This window comes from Muntiacus reevesi, chromosome 3, assembly GCF_963930625.1.
Source record: "Muntiacus reevesi chromosome 3, mMunRee1.1, whole genome shotgun sequence".
In the NCBI taxonomy this organism is placed as follows: Eukaryota; Metazoa; Chordata; class Mammalia; order Artiodactyla; family Cervidae; genus Muntiacus; species Muntiacus reevesi.
Window position 1 is genome coordinate 245392661 of NC_089251.1, and position 27430 is coordinate 245420090.

At 38.4% G+C, this 27430-nt stretch overlaps 1 protein-coding gene across 3 annotated transcripts in view; it reads left to right on the plus strand.

Moving 5' to 3' along the window:
- Window positions 1-12341, plus strand: part of DYNC1I2 (dynein cytoplasmic 1 intermediate chain 2) — a 55988-nt gene extending 43647 nt beyond the window's left edge. For all 3 annotated transcript variants that reach the window (XM_065931757.1, XM_065931758.1, XM_065931756.1), the window contains 3 exons: window positions 5631-5771; window positions 7624-7749; window positions 11704-12341. In XM_065931757.1, coding sequence (XP_065787829.1) covers window positions 5631-5771; window positions 7624-7749; window positions 11704-11817 — 381 coding nt within the window. In that variant the 3' untranslated portion in view covers window positions 11818-12341. The remainder of the gene's footprint in view (window positions 1-5630; window positions 5772-7623; window positions 7750-11703) is intronic.
- The last annotated feature ends 15089 nt before the right edge of the window (window positions 12342-27430 follow it).

The following is a 27430-nucleotide window of genomic DNA, read 5'->3' on the forward strand; positions in this document are numbered from 1 at the left end:
TTGGTGAACATAAGCACTTGTTTCTGTTTGGCATATACTTAGGAGGGAAATACTTGGCCATGAGATATGCATCCTTTCAGTTGATACTGCTGAGCAATTTTCCAAAATAGTTTTACCAGTATTTTAAATTAAAAAAAATATTGTACCAATATATATTCTTAGAGTTGAACATGTATGTGCACATGACTGTGAACAACTGTTCTTTGATGAGAGACCATAAAATTGCCTAAAAACGGGATTGTCTTGAAGCATATAATCACCTCAGGATTTATAGACCTTGTTCAGTTGCTAAGTTGTGTCCAGTTCTTTGCAACCCCATGGACTGCAGCATGCCAGGCTTCTCTGTCCTTTACTGTCTCCCAGAGTTTGCTCAAACTCATGTCCATTAAGTTGGTGATGCCATCCAATCTTATCCTCTGTCATCCACTTCTCCTGCCTTCGTTCTTTCCCAGCATCAAGGTTTTTTCCAATGAGTTCACATCAGGTGGCCAAAGTATTGGAGCTTCAGCTTCATCAGTCCTTCCAATGAATTTTCAGGGTTGATTTCATTTAGGATGGACTGGTTTGATCTCCTTGCTGTCCAAGGGACTCTCAAGAGTCTTCTCCAGCATCACAATTCAAAAGCATCAAATTTTTTGGTACTCAGCCTTCTGTATGTTCTAACTCTCACATCCGTACATGACTATTGGAAAAACCATAGCTTTGACTATATGGACCTTTGTCGGCAAAGTAATGTCTCTGCTTTGGAAAACACTGTCTAGGTTTATCGTAGCTTTTCTTCCAAGGAGCAAGCGTCTTTTAATTTCGTTGCTACAGTCACCACAGTGATTTTGGAGCCCAGGAAAATCATTCACTGTTTTCCACGTTTTCCCCATCTATTTGCCATGAAGTGATGGAACCAGATGCCATGATCTTAGTTTTTGAATGTTGAGTTTTAAGCCAGCCATTTCACTCTCCTTTTTCACCCTTATTAAGAGGCTCTTTAATTCCTCTTCACTTTGTACCATCATCTGCATGTCTGATTCCAGCTTGTGATTCATCTAGCCCGGCATTTCACATGATGTATTCTGCATATAAGTTAAATAAGCTTGACATACTCCTTTCCCAATTTTGAACCAGTCCATTGTTCCATGTCCAGTTCTAACTGGTGCTTCTTGACCTGCATACAGGTTTCTCAGGAGGCAGTAAAGTGGCCTGGTATTTCCATCTCTTGAGAATTTTCACAGTTTGTTGTCATCCACATAGTCAACGGTTTTAGTGTAGAAAATGTAGCAAAAGTAGATGTTTTTTCTAGAATTCCCTTGCTTTTTCTGTGATCCATCGGATGTTGACAATTTGATCTCTAGTTTTTCTGCCTTTCCTACATCCAGCTTATACATCTGGAAGTTCTCAGTGCAAATACTATTGAAGCCTCGCTTGAAAGATTCTGAGCATTACCTTGCTAGCATGTGAAATGAGCACAATAGTGTGGTAGTTTGAGCATTCTTTGGCATTGCCTTGCTTTGGGATTGGAATGAAAACTGACCTTTTCCAGTCTTATGGCCACTGCTGAGTTTTCCAAATCTGCTGGCATATTGAGTGCAGCATTTTAACAGCACCATCTTTTAGGATTTTAAATAACTCAGCTTGAATTCCATCACTTCCACTAGCTTTGTTCATAGTAATGCTTCTTAAGACCCACTTGATTACACACTCCAGGATGTCTGGCTCCAGGTGAATGACCACACGATTGTGGTTATCCGGGTCATTAAGACATTATTGTGTAGTTCTTCTGTGTATTTTTGCCACTCTTCTTAATCTTTTCTGCTTCTGTTAGGTCCTTGCCATTTCTGTCCTTTATTGTGCCCATCTTTTCTTGTAATGTTCCCTTGGTGTCTCTTTTCTTGAAGAAATCTTTCCCATTCTGTTGTTCTGCTCTATTTCTTTGCATTGTTCTCTTAAGAAAGCTTTCTTATTTTTCCTTGCTATTTCTAAACAGGCTATTTGTTAATTATTGATGTGCATCAGAATCTTTAGTGGAGCAACACCAGAGAGACTCATGATGCATACTGAAAGTGGGACCTTGCATCTGGATTTCTTAAAAGCTCTGCAAATGATTGTGATACCCATCCCAGTTGAAATCCACTACCTTAAAGGGAGACTTCACTTGGCATTGTTGCCAAGGGGAGTTATAGGAAAATAATGATCTTAAGAGGGAAAAAAACTCTTAGACTTTCTGTTTTTAGCTTACTTTTAAGTTCGGTGAAAATTTTTATTTTCTTAATTACAAACAGATTTTTTTTTTACTTTTAAGATAATCATGCAGTTGACATTTACTTTGATACCTGGGAAGTTTTAGATTTATAATTTTAAACTTTTGTTATAGAAAATTCCAAATAGATACAAAAGCAGAAAGAGGAGTATAATTAAACCGTTGTGCTCATTACCTAGCTCCTAGAATTATCAACACATGACCAACCTTGTTTGATCTATTCCTACATACATTCCCTCCCTACCACTGGATTATTTTAAACAAAGACTTATAATATGCAGTATTATATCTACAAAACACAAAAACCTGTAATACTACCATATCATTGTTGCACCCTCCCCCCAAATGAATAGTGATTCCTTAATTTCATCAAATAGGCAATTGGTGTTCGATTAAAAAAAATTTTTTTTGTTACCATTTATTTGTTTGAAGCCGAATCCATATGAGGTTCATTTATTTGTGATTGACACATCCTTTGAGCCCTTCTCTTAAAAATCGGGTTTCCTTCTCTGTCTTGTTTTCTTGCTGCTACTGCTGTTGAAGAAACCAGTTTGGTTGTCCTGTAAGTTTCTCACAGTCTGGATTTTGCATTTTGTGGTATCGTTCATACTATTGTGTATAGTTGCAGATTGTTTATAATTCTTTAAAGAGAAGCTTGGTGTCCCCCAGTCCTTATATTGACGCCTCTTCATTCTTTTTGGTCATCTGGAGCTTCTTCTGCAATAGATTCCTCAGGAGGTGCTCATGGGTGCATTATTCCTGTGTTCACAAGAGTCTGTTTATGAAGGTCAGTTTGTGCTGTCTGCTAAGTCGCTTCAGTCATGTCCACCTCTTGTGACCTCATGTACTGTAGCCCGCCAGGCCCCTCTGTCCATGGGATTCTTCAGGGAAAAATATTGTAGTGGGTTGCCCATGGCCTCCTCCAGGGGATCTTCCTGACCCAGGGATCAAACCCACGTCTCCTGTTTCTCCTGCATTGCAGATGATTCTTTACCACTGAGCCACTGGGGAAACCAGTTTGGCTGTATAAATCTACAGTTTACATTTTTTGATTACCTTAAATATATTACTCTTGTTTTCTGGCAAAAGCATTGTCAAAAAGCCTGATGACAATCCTGGTTTTTTTTATTACCTCATAACTTGGTTTAAAAATCTGGATGATCAATTTTTTTTTCTTTTTTTTTAAAGGTTGATTGTATAGATATACAAGATACTCTAATTTGAATTTCAGGCTGTCTTTTATCTTACGAGAGTTCTCTAAAATTATTTTTGTATTCTATAGTATTGCTTTGATAATCATTTTTAGGGCCTGCTGTTATAGGTATATCTTTGTTAATCTCATTTGTCTATCACTTTTAAAAAATTTCAATTTATCTCTTCTTTTTTTTTTTTAAATGTTATTGGGATATAATTCAGATACCATAAGATTCATCATTTTACAGTGTACAGTTCGGTGGTTTGGGGGTTTTATTTAAGCCGTCCTGGTGGTATGAAAGGATAATCCATTGTGGTTTTGATTTGCATTCCCATGATGGATAATGATGTTGGACATCTTTTCAAGTGCTTATTTGTATTTGTAGATCTTCTCTGGAGAAATGCCTATTAAAACTTTACCCAAGTTTTAATTGGGTTGTTTGTCTCATTGTTAAAGTTTTGTTAAGAGTTGTAGATACAAGTTACTTACAGATATATTATTTCCAAATATTTTTGCCCATTGTATAGGCTCTCTTTTCACTTTCTTGAGGGTATTATTTAAAGCACAAGGGTTTTAAATTTTGATTTACCCCAATATATATACTTTTTTTTTTCATTTATGCTTTTATCTCTTCTAAGAAATCATTGACAAGTCCAAAGTCACAATGACTTACTCCTGTGCTTTCTAAGTTTTACTGTTTTTACCTTTTGTATTTAGAAGTTGTATTATTTTACATTATTATTATCTTATATTCAGATCTAAGATATTTTTGAGTTAATTTCTGGGTTTGATGTGGGGAAGGAGGGTCCAACTTCATTCTTCTGCATGTGTATATCCAGTTGTCCCAGCATCACTTGTTGAAAAGACTGTTCTTTTCGCATTTAATTGTCATGACATCCTTACACTCGTTAAAGATCTGTCACAATAACTTTGTGTGAGCTTTGACTGAGATCCCTTTTTTTTGTTCCTTATTATCTAGTAGTGAAATGAGTTTTTCTCTATGTTTGAGGAAGAGGAAACGGGCATGGATAGCTTTTCTAGTTTCATGTTGTTGTTTAGTCGCTCAGTTGTGTCCTACTCTTGGCGATCCCATGGACTGTAACCCGCCAGGCTCTTCTGTCCATGGGATTCTCCAGGCAAGAATACTGGAGTGGGTTGCCATTTCCTTCTCCAGGGGATCTTCCTGAACCAGGGATAGAACCAGTGTCTCCTGTTTTGGCAGGTGGATTCTTTACCACTGAGCTGCCTGGGAAGCCCTTTCTAGTTTTGTGGTCTAGGTTAAAGCTCTCCTGGGTTTTTTGCAAAGTAGATCTCTCTCTCTCTCTCTCTCTCTCTCTCTCTCTCTCTCTCTGTCCGTCTTGTGCTTTCTGAAATGCATCTTTTCTGTTCCTCTCCACCACCTCTATCTGAACCTTCTCTTTCCCTTGTCCCTATTGCACTGTATTCCACAACTTGGATTCCATTCCCTTCAGTTTCTTTTTGGCGAGACTTTGTCTTGGAAAGGGAGCTTTGATTTGTTAATTTTGCTAGTTTTTCAGGGCTCAGATTGCATCATTAGACCTTACTTATATCACAGTGGAGTCTGCCTTCAGTGTGTAAGTGGAATTGTGTTAACTCCCTCCCAGTCTCTGCTGCTGTTCTCAGACTGGCCTCCATGCTGTCCAGTGATGACCCGCTGTGTACTGTGAGGCTTTTCTGTTCTATTCTCCAGTTGTGAGAAGTTCGCGTGCCTTCCTGTACTTCTCACACAGATGTACCATGCAGATCTCATAGCTGGCCAAGGTTTCCACCTGTTTATACATTTGAAGTTTTGTCTCCTGATTTTGTTGTAGATGTTGTTTAAGAATCTTTGGTTTTGCTATCCTCAGTGCTTTGTCTGGGTTTATGGGGAGATTTAGAGGAGATTTAAAAAGTATAGTGCCATTGCTTTCATCTTTCCAGAATCTTCTCATTGAAATGTTTTAAAGCACATCCTATTCCTTTTTTAAAACAGTATGGTATCTGCAAGTTAAATAGAAAATGCAATCCAGTTGTTGATTCATAGTTCATAACTCCAGGTAATTCTGTAGTGAAACAGATTACAGGAACTTTTTCTAGACTGAGTTAAGTATCATAAAATGTTATCATATTTATTGAATGTGTGTCATATTTTGACTGTGCTAAAAATCAACTTTTCCCTTTCAGAATAACAAGCCTTTGTACTCATTTGAAGATAATTCAGACTATGTTTATGATGTTATGTGGTCACCCACTCACCCAGCCCTGTTTGCCTGTGTGGATGGCATGGGTAGGCTGGATTTGTGGAATCTCAATAATGACACAGAGGTGAGCAGGAAAATAACAAAAATTGCACTGAAAAATAGAAAATTGGAGATTTATTGAATAATTTGTGAAATTCCTTTTATCCCAAGGAATGTGAAAGGACTCTGTGATTGTAGCTTCATCACAAAGAAAGCAAATAAGCTTTGTGCCCTAAATAATAAACAGCCTGCTGTGCAGAACTGAAGGGAGAAACATTGTTGCCAGGAGCACTGGGGCTTCCTTTTACCTCTGAAAAGCTTTGTCACGTCTCTTCATGTCCTGGCAAAATCTCATTCATAAGGCAGCTGGGATATTTTTCATTCATAGGCTAGAAAGCAGATAGTTTCAGGCTGTTGACATACGTTAACCTTAATTCTGAATTTCTGAATTATCTCTTAGCCTTGGTAGAATTGTATATTATCCATAAATACTAGTCTTAGGCTGACTTGAGTGACAAAAAATGTATTTTCATGACTTGCTCTGTGAAAGATTAAAAACAGTGTTATTGTTACTATAAAATTAATATAGAAATAATCAGATTTCCTAATTATTATACTAAAATGACTTATTTGGAATGAAATGTAACTGCAGGTGTTATTTATTTTTAACCATGTTTGTTTTTACCAATGTAGGCAGAGGCTTAGAGTGTTGTTAGAGTCCTGTATTGCAGGGTGGTAGTTAGGAAGTAACATTAGCAGTTCTGTCAATAAAAGTTGTTGAGGAGAAAGTATCTTGGTGCCTTCCCCCACAGCCACTGTTTCTCACATCTTTTCATATTTCTACCGGCTAAATGTATATGTTATCATGATCCTTGAAGTAAATTAGTTGATTATACAGGACAAGGAATTTATGTATTGGAAATACAAGTATTTTAACATCATGCTAACTTCTGCTCTAGTAGTTTGAAGAGCAACATTCAGATACTGCTAGGGAAAGATATTGAGTCCTGGGTACATGACTGGACTTAATTATACATTTCTAGTTACCTGGAGTGGTACCAATTTTCTTAATTTGGATTTTCGTGTTAGGCATTTGTGGTTACAATTAAATTTGGATCTGTTCTATAATTTAACTCACAATAAAGCTAAGGTATAATTTTTCTCTTACAACTATTTTGGCATTCTAGAAGGTTAAATTAATCATTTGGGGATGACTTGTGTCAAATAGAAGGATTATTTTTAATCCGGTTTCAAAAATTTTTAAATATTGTGATTCTATTCTGAGTCAAACATTGAAGGTTTGCTCTGTGAGTGGCAAGTAATTTCTTTTTCCTCAGCATAGCAGAGGATACAGTCATAATCCAAGGGATGGTGCCATTGTGTTGGTGCTGTCATCTTGCCTTGCTCCAGATAGTTCATGGGAACAAGGGCTTTGGAATGACCCATACTGCATCTTTAGTATGAACTGTGTAGAATCTGGATGAAATCATAGGTTTTAGTTAACAGAGACACAAGCTACAAAAGTAACTCCTGTCCTCTAAAATTGAACCATAATCTGTTTATGCGGGCTTTTGAGATGTTTCTTTAAATGAGGTTTTGGCCATCTGTTTTCAAATGGCTTGACTTCTTAAAAAAGTCAAAACAACAAAGAATCCTTTATTAAAAAGAGAAGATTTCTCAAAATGATATGTCCAGTCATGTGAAGATTTCTTATGAAAGGACTTAAGTTATTTTCCCAAACCATTTTCAGGGATTGACTGTAATGTCATTCAGAATGTATCACTGAACAGGAAGAAAGTTGGGAAAATTCTTTATCTATTTTCATCTTTGTTTTCAAAAACCTAGCCAGATTGGAAGAAAAAGGAATTACTGTTTTACATGTTTATAGAAATCCTGATGAAACTTTTAACACTGAACTATATTTTAAATGACTTTAGGTGCCAACTGCAAGCATTTCTGTGGAAGGTAATCCTGCTCTTAATCGTGTAAGATGGACCCATTCTGGAAGAGAGATTGCCGTGGGCGATTCTGAAGGACAGATTGTTATATATGATGTGGGAGAGGTATGGGGCTCGCTGCCTGTAATTTTGACACATCTATTTAGCTTTCATGGAACTATAGTGACAGTATCTTTGTGGTTAAATCTAGTCTTTGAGGTTCATGAATTGAATAACACATGTGTTTGTAAAGATAAAACTTACTTTTCATTACAGAAGCAACTCTTGAGATTAGTTTCCTTTCTAAACTGAATGTCCTGTGTCCCTATGCAACAAATTTTGAGGGTAGTATCATATGTCGAAAGTACTTTCCAGCATACATTGCTGGAAATTAGAAATTCTTCAAGCAGAAGAGATTTAGTTATAGTTGGCCTTGGAGGCTTTACAGAATTGACATTGAGATGAGATTTTATTTTCTGTATACATAGATTTGTTTGGACCAGGTAGCTCAAATAAAAAGTAGTATCTTTTAAGAGCTATCTAATGACTATGTGAAATGTCATTCTTGACCCCTTGAGCCTTGTTGCAAAGCCATTATGAATGAACCCAACAGGATGAGTTGCAGCCCTCTCATCTTTACTGTTTGGGTTGACTGTGCACAATGCTCAGGAGTGGTTTCCTCATGTTTTAGCACTGGCCAGTGCCTTAGTCCGGAGAAGGCAATAGCAACCCACTCCGTACTCTTGCCTGGCAAATCCCATGGACGGAGGAGCCTGGTAGGCTGCAGTCCATGGGGTTGCGAAGAGTCGGACACGACTGAGTGACTTCGCTTTCACTTTTCACTTTCATGCATTGGAGAAGGAAATGGCAACCCACTCCAGTGTTCTTGCCTGGAGACTCCCAGGGACGGCGGGGTCTGGTGGGCTGCTGTCTGGGGGTTCGCACAGAGTCGGACACGACTGAAGCAACTTAGCGGCAGCAGCAGCAATGCCTTAGTCCAGAGAAGGCAATAGCAACCCACTCCAGTACCCTTGCCTGGCAAATCCCATGGATGGAGGAGCCTTGTAGGTTGCAGTCCATGGGGTCGCCAAGAGTCGGACACGACTGAGCAACTTCACTTTCACTTTTCACCTTCATGCATTGGAGAAGAAAATGGCAACGCACTCTAGTGTTCTTGCCTGGAGAATCCCAGGGACAGGGGGAGCCTGGTGGGCTGCCATCTATGGGGTCGCACGACTGAAGCGACTTAGCAGCAGCAGCAACAGCAGTCACTCTTTTCTTTTGCTGTGCCTTATGATTCTCCATCCTCTCTGGAAATCCCACAGCCTCTAGCAACTGCATCTGGAGAGAGGTAAATTGGATCATTTAGAGCAGCTAGTTGAATTGTCTGCATAGATGGAATTACTCTGTAGCTGCACCATCCAACATGGTAGCTATCAGCCAGATTTGGCTACTGAACACTTAAAATGTGGCTCGAACAACTGAATAACTGAATTTTCAATTTTATTTCATTTTAAGTAATTTAAATAGTCACATTTGTCTGGGAGCTACAATACTGGGTATACTGTCCGAGTCTAAAGTCATACAGTAGATTTAGAAGCTGGCATATCCATTTGCCACACTGAATGCTCTGTGCCCTCATATGGCATACTAGGTTCCTCCAATATTATTATTATTTTTTTTTTTAAATATTATTTTATTAGTTGGAGGCCAATCACTTTACAACATTTCAGTGGGTTTTGTCATACATTGACATGAATCAGCCATATAGTTACACGTATTCCCCATCCCGATCCCCCCTCCCACCTCCCTCCCCACCCGACTCCTCAGGGTCCTCCCAGAGCACCAGGCCCGAGCACCTGACTCATGTATCCCACCTGGGCTGGTGGTCCGTTTCACCATAGATAATATACATGCTGTTCTTTCAAAACATCCCACCCTCACGTTCTCCCCCAGAGTTCAAAAGTCTGTTCTGTACTTCTGTGTCTCTTTTTCTGTTTTGTATATAGGGTTATCACCACCATCTATCTAAATTCCGTATATATGTGTTAGTATACTGTAATGTTCTTTATCTTTCTGGCTTACTTCACTCTGTATAATGGGCTCCAGTTTCATCCATCTCATTAGAACTGATTCAAATGAATTCTTTTTAACGGCTGAGTAATATTCCATGGTGTATATGTACCACAGCTTCCTTATCCATTCATCTGCTGATGGGCATCTGGGTTGCTTCCATGTCCTGGCTATTATAAACAGTGCTGCAATGAACATTGGGGTGCACGTGTCTCTTTCAGATCTGGATTCCTCAGTGTGTATGCCTAGAAGTGGTATTGCTGGGTCATATGGCAGTTCTATTTCCAGTTTTTTAAGAAATCTCCACACTGTTTTCCATAGTGGCTGTACTAGTTTGCATTCCCACCAACAGTGTAAGAGGGTTCCCTTTTCTCCACACCCTCTCCAGCATTTATTGCTTGTAGACTTTTGGATAGCAGCCATCCTGACTGGCGTGTAATGGTACCTCATTGTGGTTTTGATTTGCATTTCTCTGATGATGAGTGATGTTGAGCATCTTTTCATGTGTTTGTTAGCCATCTGTATGTCTTCTTTGGATAAATGTCTGTTTAGTTCTTTGGCCCATTTTTTGATTGGGTCGTTTATTTTTCTGGAATTGAGCTTCAGGAGTTGCTTGTATATTTTTGAGATTAATCCTTTGTCTGTTTCCTCATTTGTTATTATTTTCTCCCAATCTGAGGGCTGTCTTTTCACCTTACTTACAGTTTCCTTTGTTGTGCAAAAGCTTTTAAGTTTCATTAGGTCCCATTTGTTTATTTTTGCTTTTATTTCCAATAAAAACTATAAAACACTGATGAAAGAAATCAAAGAGGACACAAACAGATGGAGAAACATACCGTGCTCATGGATTGGAAGAATCAATATTATCAAAATGGCTATTCTACCCAAAGCAATCTATAGATTCAATGCAATCCCTATCAAGTTACCAACGGTATTTTTCACAGAACTAGAACAAATAATTTCACAATTTGTATGGAAATACAAAAAACCTCGAATAGCCAAAGTAATCTTGAGAAAGAAGAATGGAACTGGAGGAATCAACCTGCCTGACTTCAGACTCTACTACAAAGCCACAGTCATCAAGACAGTATGGTACTGGCACAAAGACAGAAATATAGATCAATGGAATAGAATAGAAAGCCCAGAGATAAATCCACGAACATATGGACACCTCATCTTTGACAAAGGAGGCAAGGATATACAATGGAAAAAAGACAATCTCTTTAACAAGTGGTGCTGGGAAAACTGGTCAACCACTTGTAAAAGAATGAAACTAGAACACTTTCTAACACCATACACAAAAATAAACTCAAAATGGATTAAAGATCTAAATGTAAGACCAGAAACTATAAAACTCCTAGAGGAGAACATAGGCAAAACACTCTCCGACATAAATCACAGCAAGATCTTCTATGACCCAGGTTCCTCCAATATTATAATGACAGCTGTCAAAAATTTTTGGTTATTGAACTATTTCAGTGAGGGAAATATATCACAAGCGTCCTTTCCCCTTTTACTATTGATGTGTCACTGAATTGGTAAGTAGCAGCATACTTTTTGACGAAAGGTTTAAGATACATCAAGAAAGGTTATCTTATACTCCAAACAAAAATATTTAAACAAGAAACCAGCCTCTTATGAACCATGTTTCAAAAATTACTTCATACTAGTGTGCAAGAAGTAAAAGTTCTTCCAAGAATTCCTGCTCACCAGAAAATCCATGAGATAGTGCATAGGAGTTATATTTACAGAGCATCATTGTCATTCTCTCTTGCACAGATGCTGATAATAGCAAAATCATTTCTGAGGCTGTCACAACACACTTATCAAACACTATCTTTTGTTTTGAAATGTTATAAATTATTGGTATAGTAGCTGTAATTATGGAAGGTACATTCAAGTCAATTATTACTTTTTAATGGAAAAATTATTTGAAAACACTGAAAAATAGTGGGTAAGATGATCTTTTATTTCACTGTACATAAAGCATTGTATTTCTTTTAACAGCAAATTGCTGTCCCCCGAAATGATGAATGGGCACGGTTTGGCCGAACACTTGCAGAAATTAACGCAAACCGAGCGGATGCAGAGGAGGAAGCAGCTACCCGAATACCTGCTTAGCTCCTGAAGAGAGAATGTGTAGCCTTAGTGGATTTGGGGAAGACTCGAAGTAGATCCTAGAACTATTTGCATGCTTCTGTCTGAATGATAATTAAAAGGAAATTTTGTGGATTAAACTATGGATATAATGTAGCAAGCAAGTCTTACAAAGTCCTTTTTTATATAACATCCATCTTGTTTTGAATTTGTGTCATTTTTAATACAGCTGATTGACTTTACAGAATGCAACCTTTTCTGAATTCTTATACACAGGTGTATATTTGGTATTCTTTTGAAGTCTTTTCAGCTTATAACACTATATACAATTATTTCTAAAGCACAAATTATGGTCTACATATTTTTAAATACCATAATTCACTGTTACACTGATAATGTGCTCATTAACCATAATATGTAGGAACATTGTTTATTCTTAGCTGTAGCATGAAAACATCTATCCAGGTCCATTCTGATATTCTCTTTCTCTTTACAATTCTTGTGATAACTGTCTATAAATAAAAACAAATATGCTTTAACTTTTCAAATTTTCATTGTGATTTACTCCTTGCAATTAAAGTCTCTCTCTTTTATAAGGTATCTTGTCTTCATCTTGCTTTAAGCTCCTGTTGTAAGCAGCTACCTCAAGTCCTGTAAAGCTTTGTGCCTTAAATGACCATACAGTATACTGTAGATCTCCCAGTTCATTATGAGCTTATGTCTAGGTAATCTAAGTGAAAAAATTTCTTCTGGGTTAATTTTTGTTTTACTCCCTTTTCTTCCCATTTAAGATATACATGTGTAAAGAATAAACAGAAAGCTGCCTATTGTTTTCGCTAATTGAGATTATATGTGAGCCCTCTGAGGCTGAAACCTCCTTTGGGAGAAATTGATTTTGTGGTTGTAATAGCCATGAAGGAAAGTGCTCAAATTAAGTTTTTGTCATTGAATCAACTACACATCTTGAGATCTGTTACAACTTTATCTATAAGCCTGGAAGTTAAGTGGCAAATATCTAAGAATTAGTGTTGAAATCAACCTGTTTCGGGACTAGAGAAAAGGATTATGCTCAGATGTTGAATTTATTCACTTTAAGTTGTCTAGTTCCTTGATCTAGTTCCTTGACCTTTTGTCCTTCTAAAGTTTAACTGTCATTTATTCAGCAACATGAACAAAGAAGGAAGAATAGATAGCAGATTTTGAACATTTTTGTTTGGATTGATTTTCTTAATCTAACAAAGATCTGTTGGGAAATAAATTTTCAAGTAATTTATTCTTAACTATGAATATTGTATACTGTGAGGAATAATTGACCTGGAATATTAACTAGCTCTGGCACTCATGAGAAGTGTGGTTTTTGCCAACCAAGTCTTTATATCTGACTTTATATCTAGGAATTAAGATTAGATGATTTCTAAATTTCCTTCCAGCTCTGAAATTATTGATTGTAATTACTTCAGGCAATTCTCTAGTTTTATATATTCAGTTTTCATAAGTTTACACCCCATAATTGCCTATTATATACCAGAGTATTTTTTATATCAGCAGCAGATAAGTTAGCTCATGGTAGTAATGCCTGTGAGCCAAAAATTCTATCTTAGCAGGGTCACACTGTCTTAGTATAGAACTCATGTAATCACTAAAATGGTTATTGTATTCTTGCTCTCCATTTGTATAAATGAGTACAAAAAGAGAAGACACAATTATGATTAAGGTTGGAAATCACAAGATGTGGTAAATCCAGATGCTCATTGGACTCAAGTTGATGCATCCAATTGTGGAAGAATAAAATTGGTAAGTGTTAGTAAAAAATACTTCTCACCAAAGAGTTCTTGCCTTTTGGAAATAACTTTCTTTCCCCTACCCCAAAATACAAATGTAGGCCTTTATCTTTGCTCATTTAACTTTAGCCTACACTTTTAATAACACACAAATTTAATGGGAGGAATTGCCTTTTAAAGTTAGCTGTGTAAAAGCAAAATAGAAAGTACTGAGGGTGTAAATATTGATATGAAATCTGACAGATTAAGTTGCTTAGAAAAGTGTCTCAACTCTTCTGTTTTAGGAATGGAAACCTTACAAGTTTAAAAAAATATCCACTTAGGGAAATTGTACCTTATTTGTTACCAGTTATACTTTTTTCCTGAGTGGGAAACAAGCCATAGCTTTCTGGCTAATTTCTTATCTTGTGTTTGTTGTTTGGTTATTTTCTTTTCTAATGAGAAATTAAGTTGGTGACCTTTGTATAGAGGAAGAATACTCAGTTTTGCAGACAATAATTAGCTTGTAAAACTCAGAGATAATTGTATTTTTAAAAAAAAATAACCAAAAAAAAAAACTTCATTTATAGATCTAGTTCCCTACAAAGTTTAGAAAATCTCTAGATATAAAACATTGTTTCAATAATGCTGAGATATTGCATATTGAAGGAATGGATGACTTAAAATTTAGGAGTAAGAAGTAAAGCAAAGTAGTGTTAGGAATGATCCTAGTCTTTCAATATTATAAGAATGTTGATTCATTCTGTTTTGTACTAGTAGTAATAGATTGTAACCTCTACCACTTGAACCACATGGAAAAGAGGGTGCTTGAATGAGTGAATAAAAATCTGGTGTGAAGAATATAATTTTTCATCTTTCCATTCTGTCGGGCATTTGCTTTCATTTTTATTTTTTTACAGTTTTATAAATATTTACTTTTGGCTGCTCTAGGTCTTCATCACACGCTTTCTCTAGTTGCGGTAAGCAGGGGCTGCTGCAGTTGCAGTGTGTGGGCTTCGCACTGCAGTAGCTTCCCAGCGTGGGCTCTCACACGTGTGGGCTTAGTAGCTGTGGTGCACAGGCCTAGCTGCCCCACAGCATGTGGGGTCTTCCCGGAGCAGGGATCAAACCTGTGTCCCCTGCATTGGCAGGCGGATTCTTAACCACAGACCCACCAGGCAAGTCCTCAGGCCGTGCTTTTTAAACGTCTTTCCCACAGTCCTGGTATTTCAGCATTGGCATTGTGACGTTATAATCAGAAAAAACTGTGCAATTAAGTACATTGTAGAGAAGAACTTCAGGTACAACGCCAGCTGCTCGCCGGTTGTGAGAACCAAGTTACTTCAAACGAAACACTGTACCCAACGTGACAGTATCATGCCTGAATCTTGGGCTTACAGCTAAAAAGCTATAGCTGTGCCCTGTTTGATGATTTAGTTACGAGATTCCCATTGAGGTCCAGCCCCTCTGCCAAGCTAGGGGCAAGAAAGGAGTTCTTGCTTTCCTGCTATTATCTTGCTGATTGCTAGGCAACTAGGGACCTTACAGGTTTGGGGAAGATACCTGGGAATCTTATTTTTTATTCATTTAAAAAACGTGCTGAAGAAATTACTTAGTGCTTCCCAGCTGGCACCAGTGGTAAAGAACCTGCCTACAAATGCAGGAGACATGAGAGATGCAGGTTCGATCCCTGAGTCAGAAAGATCCTCTGGAGGAGGGCATGACAATCCACTCGTATTCTTGCCTGGAGAATCCCATGGACAGAGGAGCCTGGTGGGCTACAGTACATGGGGTTGCAAAGAGTTCAGACACGACTGAAATAACTTAGGAGCAGCAGGAAATTATTTACTTAGAGATCTGGTTTATAGACTGGGGGTCTCTAGTGCTACCAAAGAAGAGGAAATTTGCCCCAAAGGCAAGAAGGGAGCAGCATGTTTATGATTTCTTTTGAAGAAGAGGATTACAATTAACATTCTTTTAACTAATCAATTTTAATGCCCTAAGAAGGTAATAATTTGCTTGCACTTAATATATGGTATTATAATTTTTAAATCATTTTCACATAAAAGAAACATTTTAGGAAAAGATCCTATATCCTAGCCAGAATGCCAACTGGAAGGCTTTGAATAGTCATCATATTGTAATCCTTTTTTCAATAGGCCAGTGCTCTCAGACCTTTTGTTGGAATTCAGATGTACAGATTCTCTTTCTGCCTGCCATGTTCACAATCCCCGAACTTCTTAAAAGTTAAAATGCATTTCTGGTATTTAAGTTTTCAGAATGTAGCTTCTGGCCACTGATAGTTTGAACATAGCCAATCAGCAATCTTTTACAAACTTTTCTAAAATTACAGTATTTTGTGTTGTTAGTTTCATAGCAGGAATCTCAGTTTCAGCTTCTTAATATTCCATTACCAGTTCCCAGTCAGAGGATGGAACAGCTTGCACTCAGGTAAGCTTTCAGAAAGGTCTGTTTCACTTTGTGAGGTCATTTATTCAGGTCCGTGGTAATGTATTATCTGCCTCTCTTGTAATGTACTTGATTTGATCAGAAAGCTGTAGGGCAGTGATTGTGTAGGGTGTAGAACACACCTACGTGGTGCTGAGCATGCCGAGACATGACTGTGACTCCGGAAATCAGTGTACCGCCAGTGAGGCTTTGATGGCAAGTCATTTTATCTTTGTGAATTTTTGTACTAGATTTTTTAAAAAAACTTTTTAGGAACAAATAGAAATGCTTTGGAACAGAATCTTTTATACTTAAGGGTGGCTTGGTATAAGGAAAAAAAGAATACTGGTCTCAAAGTCCCAAGTTCTATTTTTGATACTTCCCATTACCAGTAATATCACCTGGGTAAAGGATCAGTATTGTCATCTGTTAAGTGATGAAAATTTTTGCTCTCTGTGAAGGTTACGTGAGATACTATGTATGTGAAGACTTGTAAATTATGAAGTACCATACAAATAATGGATTGTTTTTTAAAGAATATAAGAATGGAGAGAGATTATTTTATGTCGCCATCTGGGTAATATAACAAAAGCTAATCTATGGATTGGGTGGCTTGGTATTGAAGAAAAATAGAGTTTAAAGACAAGCTTTTAGAAATTCAGAGATCTCTACCAACACCTCTGCTTTACCACAAAGGGCTTTCTGGTTTGACCAGTTAGGATTACAGTCTAATCTTATTTTAGCTCCCTTCCCCCATTTTCTCTACTGAGAAAGACCACAAAACCTGTATGAAATAAGTTTCAAAGAAATAGAATTGGGAAAATCAGTAGTACAAAGATCTTGTACTAATACTTTATACTTGGTGGAAGTATATGTCTGTTTCCAAAGTTTGTTTCCTCTGCTTTGTAAACTCTGGCCTTAATATGTTCTGACCGTGTATTAATAACTGGTAGCATTTATTGAGCATTTGCTACATGATTCTCACACACACACATTCTCATTTATCTAAGCTCCCCTATACTGTGGGAACTACTGTTATTACTAACTTAAAAAACAAATTAATTTGAACAATTTATGGTGTAAATACTTCCACCATGGCCAATAGCAAACTACCAGTGATGTCACTGAACGTGGAGTTGGGAAAATAAACATGTGATGGGCTCTCCCTGAGCTGGTGCAAGCCACATCCAGCATGTTGTCATTGTGCTTGGGGACATTAACTGACTCACAATCTAGGAACTAAACCCAAGCATTCTTATTACAGAGTTGTGTACTTAACCACTATACCACACTGCCTTTATGATCTTAGTCTACCAACAAATCAGTTTTTTATTCAGATAAGCTTGGGTACGGTGGCACAGGCATAAGAGGACCATGAAGTAACTTTGTAACAGAGGAATTGGGATTAGTCTTCTGGCTTCGGGGAACCTATAAAGATATGTTAGAACTTTCTATTGTCCTGGTTAACTCAACCTTCAGGAAGAAACAGATTAGATATGGGGATGTAAATGTCCGCTGGCTGAAGATGGTGGTAGCTCTTCAGTAGTCGACTTACCTACAACTGATCAGGACTCCCTTGTGACAACTCTGATAAGAAGGACTCTGCCTGAAATCTATTTAGCAATCACTGCCTCTCTTTCTTAGATCCTCCCCCTAATATCTGCAGGGCCTGAGGAAACAGGTCAAAATATTTTGATGTTATAAAATCAAGCTAACGAGCTATTATGTTCACTCAACATGCACATGCAGCTTGGATTTTAGAATTTTCTGATTTCTCAGAATTCCAGAGGTGATGGCCAGGGGAGAGCCAGCCCACAGCCCATTCCTCTCCTCTTCCACCATTCAATCTCTTAATAGCCACTAAGGAACATTTGTGGGTTCTTTAGCCTACATGCCTAAGTTTTGTCTCCCCACAAAGAGCCACCTCTTGACCACCCTTATTATAAGCCTACATTTTTGGGAAAATGGACCTGAAAGCTGAGCTGTTTAGAGCCCCAGGTACCTTAAACATAACCTAGATTGAAATGAAATGGGCTCCAGGTGGTCATATCCTATTGGCTCTGCAGATGGGGGATACAGCTACATTAGGCCCTAGGCATAGAATTCTTGATTTAAGAGGCCCTCTCAAATGAGGCAGCTAAGGGTAGTGCTGGGCCTTTTCCTGAAGTCAATAGGGTACAGTTTTTAACATTTTTACTGAGGTATATAGTAAACTACATAACATTGCATAAGTTTAAGGGGTACAGTGGCTGCCCTGGTGACTTAGACAGTGAAGAATCCACGTGCAGTGCAGGAGGCCAGGGTTCAGTGTGTTGATTTGACATGTTTATATCTCACTTTATATAAAGGATAGAGTGATAGAGGTTTGGCATTAGCTACATGTTGTCTAAGTTGTTTGGTGTCTATATTTTGGCTATTAATTGCTTGATATACGCTTTGCAAACACCGCCTCCCGTTCCACATGCGGCTTTTTTTCCTTTTTTCTTTTTTTTTTTTTTTTGCTGTCAGAAGCTTTTTAGTGTGTGGCCCTACTTGCTGATTTTTCTTTGGTTACTTGTGCCCTTGGTGTCATATCTAAAATATCACTGCACCCATCAGTATCAAGGAGCTTCTTTATGTCTTCTTCTAGGAGCTTTATGGGATCAAGTCTTATGTTTAAGTCTTTAATCCATTTCAAGTTAATTTTTGTGAGTGATGCAAGATAGGGGTGTCATTTTCCTGCATGTGGTTATCCAGTTTTCCCAGCACCATTTATTGAAGAGACTGTCCTTTCCCCATTGAGTGTTGTTGGCTCCCTTATCAAACATGAGTTCATTTTTTTATGCAGTGGGTTACTTCTGAGCTCTCTGTTCTGTTTTATTGATCTGTGTGTGTTATGCTAGTAACATGCTATTTTAATTACTATAGCTTTGTAGTATAGTTTGAAATGAAGAAGTGTAATCCCTGTGGTTTTTTTCTTTCTCAGGATTGCTTTCGATATTTGGGGTCTTTTTTAAATCTCATATTAATGTTAGGATTATTTTTTCTATTCCTGTGAAAAATGCCATGGAAATTTTGATAGGGATCACATTGACTCTATAGATGGCTTTAGGTAATATGGACATTTTAGCAATATTAATTCTTCCAGTTTGTGAACACAGGATATCTTTCCATTTGTGACTTCTTCAGTTTTTTTCATCAAAGTCTCATAGTTTTCATTGTACAGATGTTTCACTTCCTTGGCTAAATTTATTCCTAAATGTTTTATTGTTTTGATGCCATTGTAAATGGGGTAGTTTTTTTTTCTTTTCAGATATTTTGTTATTGGTATTATATAAATGTGGGGCTTCCCAGGTGGCTCAGTGGTAAAGAATCTGCCTGCCAGTGCAGGAGATGCAGGTTTGATTCCTGGGTTGAGAGGATCCCCTGGAGAAGGAAATAGCAACCCACTCCAGTATTCTTGGCTGAAAATTCTATGGACAGAGGAGCCTGGCAGGCTACAATCCATGGGGTCACAGAGTCAGACATGACTGAGCATGCATGCATGCAAATATAAATGCAACTGATTCTGTATATTGATTTTATATTCATACCTTTTACCAGTGTGTTGTATACTTTCCCATTTTCATGTCACTGACTAGCATCTTTTCATTCCAGCTTCAAAGAACTCCTTTCAGTGTTTCTTGCAAAGCAAGTCTAGTGGATTCCCTCAGCTTTTGTTTTTCTGGGAAAGTATTTCTCCTTCATATCTCAGGGGTAAGTTTGTCAGATAAAGTATTCCTGGCTGGCAGTTTTTTCTTTCAATGAACACTTTGAATATGTTATTCCACTCTCTTCTGACCTGTAAGGTTTCTGCTGAGAAATTTGCTTATAGCCTAATGGTGGTTCCTTTGTAAGTTATATAATCTTTTTTTTCCTGACTGCTTTCAAAATTCTCTGATTTTTTGACAGTTTCATTATAATGTGTCTTAAAGGAAATCTTTTTGCACTGAGATCACAGGTTGACCTGTTATCTTCAAGAATTTGGATATCCAAATCTCTCCTCAGGTTTTTGTTCAGCTGTTATTTCTTTGAATAAATATTCTGTCCCCTTCTCCCTCTCTACTCTTTCTGGAACAGTGATTATTCATACATTTGTTCTTTAGATGGAATCTCATAGATAACATTGACTTTCTTTACTCTTTTTCACTCATTTTTCTTTTTTCTGCTCTTATTTCAAAATTCCTGTCTTCCAGGTCATGTATTCTGTCTTCCATTTGCTTCACTGTGCTATAGATGCTCTCTATCACATTTTTTATTTCCTTCACTGAATTTCTTCAGCTCCAGAATTATTTTTTTATAGTATCTATTCCTTGGGTAAACATCTCATCTTGTTCATATACGTTTTTTCCTGATAAAATTGAATTATCTTAAGGGTTTTTTTGTAATTCATTGAATTTCTTCAAAATAGTTGTTCTGAATTATCAGCTAGATCCCAGAACACCATACCTATGAGCTCAGTTATTGGAAAATTATTCTTTTGGTGATGACATGATTACTTGATTTTCCATGTTCTTTGTAGTCTGGCATGGCTGCTTTCACATCCGAAATACCTGACATCTTAATTCAATCTTTACTGGTTGGCTTCAGATGGGGTATACTGTTCTTTGTGGCTGTTACATATGGAGATTTCTTTGCCTTCGTATAGGAATACCTACTGCACTCTTTTTGCTCCCTCTTGTGGCAGAATTCTTAAGCTTTTATGTCTTCTCTGGTTCTTACCACTCTGCTGACTGGCCGCAGGAAATCTCCTGCTTTCCAGAAGATGGCGCTATAGCTCCAGTTTGTGGTTGCTCTCTTGCCCACCAATCCTGGTGTATTTTTCTGACTGTTCATTTGCCTTATTCTTGCAACTGCACCCCAAAAGTGCATAAGGACCTGGCCACAGAGTAGGGGAGACAGGAGTCTAGCGCCTAGGGCGTTAGGGATGCCTGTGGGTCCAGCAGGGTGATCCTTGGGTGAGGCATTTCCTGGGGATTGTGAGTAGGCTTCCTGCTAAAGTCTTGAACACTGTCAGCAGAAACTGCATTCCTGTAATGCCTTTTGATATTCTTATCAGCCTCTTTCCTGATAACCCCCTAGTCACAGAGGTCCTGCCTCAGTGCTTTGGGTACTGCTGGAGAGAAACTGGTTTCGCCAACTGTCTCCTACATTACTGGGTTGGTTGGGTGCACACTCACAACTCCCCTTTTTTCCAACAGAGGTTGCCCCCACTGGATAGTTCCGCCCCTTGCAGTGTCGCCTGGAGGTGGGGGAACAGCAAAGGGAAAGTTCCTCTTGACAGTCATCCAAACTTGGTGGGGGAGGTTGTTTGATTTTCCTTTTCTGATGATGGGCTGGAATCTCTCCTTTGGAAGTCAGAATTTCTACAGGTTTTCTGCTAACATTGTATCTGCGAAGGTCAGCACTCTGCAGGGTTTTTTTCTGACTGGGAAAAAAAGGTTTGGGAGAGTTTTGCTTGTCCCACAGCCTGTTACTGCATTAACAGGTTGGGGAGACGACTCCTGGGTCCCCTGACATATGGTTCTTGTTTTCACAGTAGTGCTATTGTTTCTGGATGGATGTCTAATTCATTGTTTAAAAGGGAGGGACAAAAAGGAATGTCTCACCCCACCATGCTGCTGACCAACTGAGTAGTTTTTAAGATCTATTGTCTCTTTCAGTGCAAATAAAATAGGTTATTACTGAATACTATTTTGTGGTCCCTAAGAGTATTCACTACCAGGATGTGCTTTTGAGTATCTGTAGGTTCATCACAAAGTTGTGCATACTAGGAAGCAGAGAAAAGAGCTGGTATTTCACTAATTCCTTGTACATAATACTTTCTGTGAATGGCTAATAGTACAGCACATTTTGTAACTATGGGACCAGCTCAGGGGCCACTGCAATACTAGTTCTTTTCAAGAAAATTAACTGGAGCAAAAGGAGCACTACAAAAATTAGTTACATAGATTAACATGGTAGTAGGGAGCCTGGATGAAGGTGGCAGGTGGAACAGAAGCATCTACTCTCTCAACCCTAAATTCTGTCAGGTGCTAGAGTAGAAGAAAAATAAGAAATATGCTATAGCACTGAAAATGAGAGGGCTAGCAATGGAACTGAAATTGTGAGGAATGCCAAAAAGAGAACAGATGGGATTAAGGCTATAGGCAAATAAAATGAGAGAAAATCACAACACTAAACAGATAGAGGAATGGGCTGGAGCCCAGAATCAATAGATACAAAAAGTGGGAGAGTGCCCATGGATACTGGGCAGGGTGGTCCATTAGGGAGCTGACTGAGAATAGCTAGACTAGTCCCATCCCCCAGCCGTGGGCCAAGTTGGGTATTGATGGGGTGTCTACACCCAGCCTACACCCTAACAGTGGGGGAAGACACTGGAACTGGAGAAGCAGGGCACTGCCTCATACTTGCTTACCCTCAAGAGGAAAAAAAAGCCTATATCCGGAATCCAACTACTGATATATCCTTGCCCGGAAGCACAACCCACCTATCCCATCACTGGCTCTGATAAACAGAACAACATCCACAAAAAGAGGCTCTCAATCAGCAACTAAATGAGCAACTAAGTAAATTACAACTATGAATCACCAAAATACTCCAAGAAAGCCCTAAAGAAAAACTTGGAAAAAAATCCACAGAAGGAAGAAGATAAGTGATTCCGTATCCCAAGGGCAGAGAAGAAGATATGATAGGCATTAAATAAAGACTAAATAGTTGAGGGGTAGAGCTTAAGAACAAAGCTGTGAGCAGGATGACCATAAGCCAAGACTCTCATTACTCAACCTAGAAGTACAGATGGAGAAAATATCAAGGTAAGCTAAAAGATATAGGTTCAAATATTCTAATATATAACTAGACAGGAGATAAAAGTATGTAGAGAGACAGAGTAGAGCAGATTTAGGCATGCGGGGTGGTCTGAAAAGTCTTAGGATAAAAGGGTTCATCCCTACACTGCACAGAACCAGATGCATTTTTTAAAGGCAAAATTTCAAAATAACCATGATTAACAAGTCCTAAAAGCTGCTAGCTGCCAAAAAACATGTTATGTACAAGTTAATACTACTGTCTTCAGGCTTCTCTTTGACAATAATGTACGAGAAAGGAACTTACTTTGAACCAAGAATCCTAGACTTCCAGTTTCCAGTCCTGCATGTGACCAGCTTATACACTGCTAGTCCCTCAAAAAGGAGGTAAAAAGCTAACTGAAAATAACTCCTCCTAGATCTATCAGGGAAGTAAGGTCACAGGGCAAAGCACTGTCTCCAGAATTAGACTGACAGGCACATACAGAAGATCACAACATACTACAGCAGTAACCTCTTTAGAAACGAATGCCAGAGTAAGGAAACCTGAACCATAACAGACAAATCATTGGAGGGTCAGTGTGGATAATTCTAAGTTAAAACACCAGGGGAACCCAATCATGCAGCGGGTAGGATGGGGACACTTGTGTTTTACCTCCTCAATGTCTACCAGTTCCTCACAGCGAATATATGAGAATAATTCCAGTATGTTTCCAGGAAGAGGAAAGGAACTATTCTGAAATACATGAGAGCATTTTGCTTAAAAGTCTACCCTCGGATAAACTATTTGAACAAAGCCAAACTGACCTGGGAGGACAGAAGTACCCAACTCTCACTCTAGCCATCGTGTCCCACCTAACTGTGGTGGACTGGGGAACTGAGAAACACATCTAATTCACAGTCCAGAGGCATCAGTAAGACTGTTTGTGACTCCATGGACTGCAGCATGCCAGGCTTCCCTGTCCATTACCAACTCCTGGAGGTTGGCTCAAACTTCCTGTCCATCAAGTCAGTGATGCCATCCAACCATCTCATCCTCTTGACATCCCCTTCTCCTGCCTTCAATCTTTCCCAGCATCGGGGTCTTTTCCAGTGAGTCAGTTCTTCATATCAGGTGGCCAAAGTATTTGAGCTTCAGCATCAGTCCTTCCAATGAATATTCAGAACTGATTTCCTTTAGAATTGACTGGTTTGATCTCCTTGCTGTCCAAGGGACTCTCAAGAGTCTTCAACACTAGGGGATCTTCCCAACCCAGGGATTGGACCTATGTCTCCTGCATTGCAGGTGGATTCTTTTCCATCTGAGTTACCAGGGAAGCCCACCCAGAGACAAGGCTCACTGAAAGGCTGAGCTCTAATCACAGGCATATACACGTCTCCCCTCACGCCTCACCACATCACTAAAGGCCTATTTACATTAATTCCTTTTACTTGGTTCGTCATGCTCATTTGTCAGGAAAAAATTACATGCATACTGAAACTTAAGACACACAGTTGGAAGAGACAGCAATATCAAAATTATGTAATATGGCACATGTGTCATATGGCAGATGTGGAGGGATGTTGGAATTATCAGGCTGAGATAAAACTGAAATGTTAAGGATTCTATTGAGGCAGCATGGAAGAACAACTTAGCAGAGACAGGAATTCTAAGAATCAAAAGAAATGCTAGAGATAAAAACACTGCAACAAATGAATAATGCCTTTGATGGACTTATGAGTAGACTAGACATGGCTGAGAAAAGAATCTCTGATCTTGAGGGTATCTCATTAGAAAACTCTAAAACCGAAAAACAGAGAAAAAACACTGTTAACAAACAAAACCCCCAGAATATCTAAGAACTGCAGAAGGTGTAACATATGTGTAACGGGAATACCAGAAGGAGAAGAAAGGGACAAAACAAATATTTGAAACAATGAGAATTTTTCCCAAATTTATGTCAGACACCAAAACCACAAATCTAGTACGCTTAGAGATAAATGCTAAACAAAACAAAACAAAAAACCTATGCTGAGGTACACAGTATTGAAACTATAGATCAAAGATTTTAAAAACCTGAAAGAAGTCAGAGGAAATAAAACTCAATTTATCTGCAGAAACCATGAAAGCAAGAGGGGAGATGAATGAAATATTTAAAGCGTTGACAGAAAAAAGAACCCACCAACCTAGAATTCTATTGCCTGTGAAATTATCCTTCAAAAGTGAAGGGAGAAGGAGTTTCAAAATGTTGAAACAGAGACTCTGAGCTCACCTCCTTTCATGGTTCACACCAAAATTACAACCATTTATAGAACAACTGTCAGTGAAAAAGGCCAGAACCTACAAGAAAAGATCTACAACTAAAAAGAAGGAACTACAAGACAGGAAGGGTAGAGCTGTGGTATACCTAGGACACACACTCCCAGGTGGGTGACCCAGAAACAGGAGAAGAATTCCAATTACAGCAAGGATCTGAGCCCCACATGAAATCCCCCAGCCCACGGGGTCTGCACCAGTAAGACGAAAGCCCAGAACATTTGGTTTTGAAGGCTAGGGGGGCTTTACTTTCAGAACCATAAGGCTGTGGAAATATAGACTCCATTCTTAAAGGGCAAGCACATAATCTCACACACACCAGAATACAGGGCAGAAGCAGTCATATGAAAGGAGCCTGGTTTAGACCTACCTGTTGATCTTGGAGAGTCTTGAAGAGGAAGGTGGCAACTGAAGCTTACCCTGGGGACACAGATCAAGGGATCAATCCAAGAAGAATACATAGCAATTGTAAATATATATGCAACTTGGTTGCATATATATAGATCACCTAAATACATAAAGCAAACATTCCCTGGTGGCTCAGAGGGTAAAGTGTCTGCCTGCAATGCAGGAGACACAAGTTCGATCCCTGTGTTGGGAAGATCCCCTGGAGAAGGAAATGGCAACCCACTCCAGTATTCCTGCCTGGAGAATCCCATGGATGGAGGAGCCTGGTAGGCTATAGTCCACGAGGTCGCAAAGAGTTGGAGACGGCTGAGCAACTTCACTTTACACTTAACCAGACATACAGGGAGAAACTGATAATAATAGAATAATAGTAGGGAATTTAATGCTCCACTTACATCAATGGACAGGTAATCCAGACAGAAAATCAATAACAGAAACACTGGCCTTAAATGACATATTAGACTAGATGGACTTAATAGATTATATATATGTAGGGGGAGGGAACATTCCATCCCAAAGCAACAAACTACATGTTAAAGTGCTCACGGAATATTCTCCAGAATAGATTGATTCCATGCTAGGCCATAAAACAAGCCTCAGTAAACTTAAAAAAATTGAAATCATATTAAGCATCTTTTCCAACCACAATGCTATGAGACTAGAAAACTATGAGGACAAAACACTGCTAAAAACACAAACATCTGGAAGCTAAACAATATGCAACTAATCAACCAATGGATCACTAAGGAAATCAAACAAGAAATTAAAAAATACTTGAAGACAAATGAAAAAGAAAACACAATGATCCAAAACCTAAGGGACACAACAAATATAGTTCTAAGAGGAAAGTTTACAGCAATATAAGCTTATCTTAAATAAACAACCTAACCTTACAGGAACCAAAAAAAGAAGAACAAAACCCAAAATTAATGGAAGGAAATCATAAAGATCAGGGCACATATTAAAGAAATAGATTTAAAAAATAAAGACCAATGAAAGTAGAGCTGGTATCTTTGAAAAGATAAAACTGATAAAAACTTCAGCCAGACCCCTCAAGAAAAAAAGAGACAGGGGCAAAACAAACAAACAAAAAATAAGATATAAAAAAGGAGATGTTAAAACCAACACCATATAATACAAAAGATAAGAAATTACTATGAACAATTAAAAGCCAATAAAGTGAATAACCTAGAAATCTACAATCTCTCAAGACTGAAGCAAGAAGAAAATACGAAGAGATCAATTACTAGTAATGAATTTGAATCAGTAATTAAACAACAACAAAAAAACTCCCAACAAACAGAAGTTGAGGACTAGGGTCTTCCCTGGTGGTCTAGTGGCTGAGACTGCGCTCACAGCGTGGGGGACCCTGGTCTGATTCCTGGTCAGGGAACTATATTCCACCTGCCACAACTAGAGATCCCTCATGTCGCAACTAAGACCTGGTGCAGCCAAATAAATAATATTTTTAAAAAGTCAAGGACCAGATCTGCTTCACAGGTAAATAATACCAAACATCCACAGGTGAATAATACCAAACATTTAGAGAAGAGTTAACACCGATCCTCAAACTATGCTCAAAAAACTGCTGAGGAAGAACACTTATGAACTCATTCTGAGTCCAGCATCCCCCTAATACCAAAACCAGACAAAAATACCACAAAAAAAAGAAAAAGGAAAATTACAGGCCAATATCACTGATGTACATAGATGCAAAAATCTGCAACAAAATAGCAAACTGAATCCAACAGTACATTAAAAGGATCAGACCCCATGATCAAGTGGGATTTATCCCAGAGATTCAGGGATAGTTCAGTATCTGCAAATCAATCAATATGATACATCACAACAAGAACAATCATCTCAACAGATGTATATAAAAAGTTTTTGACAAAATTCAA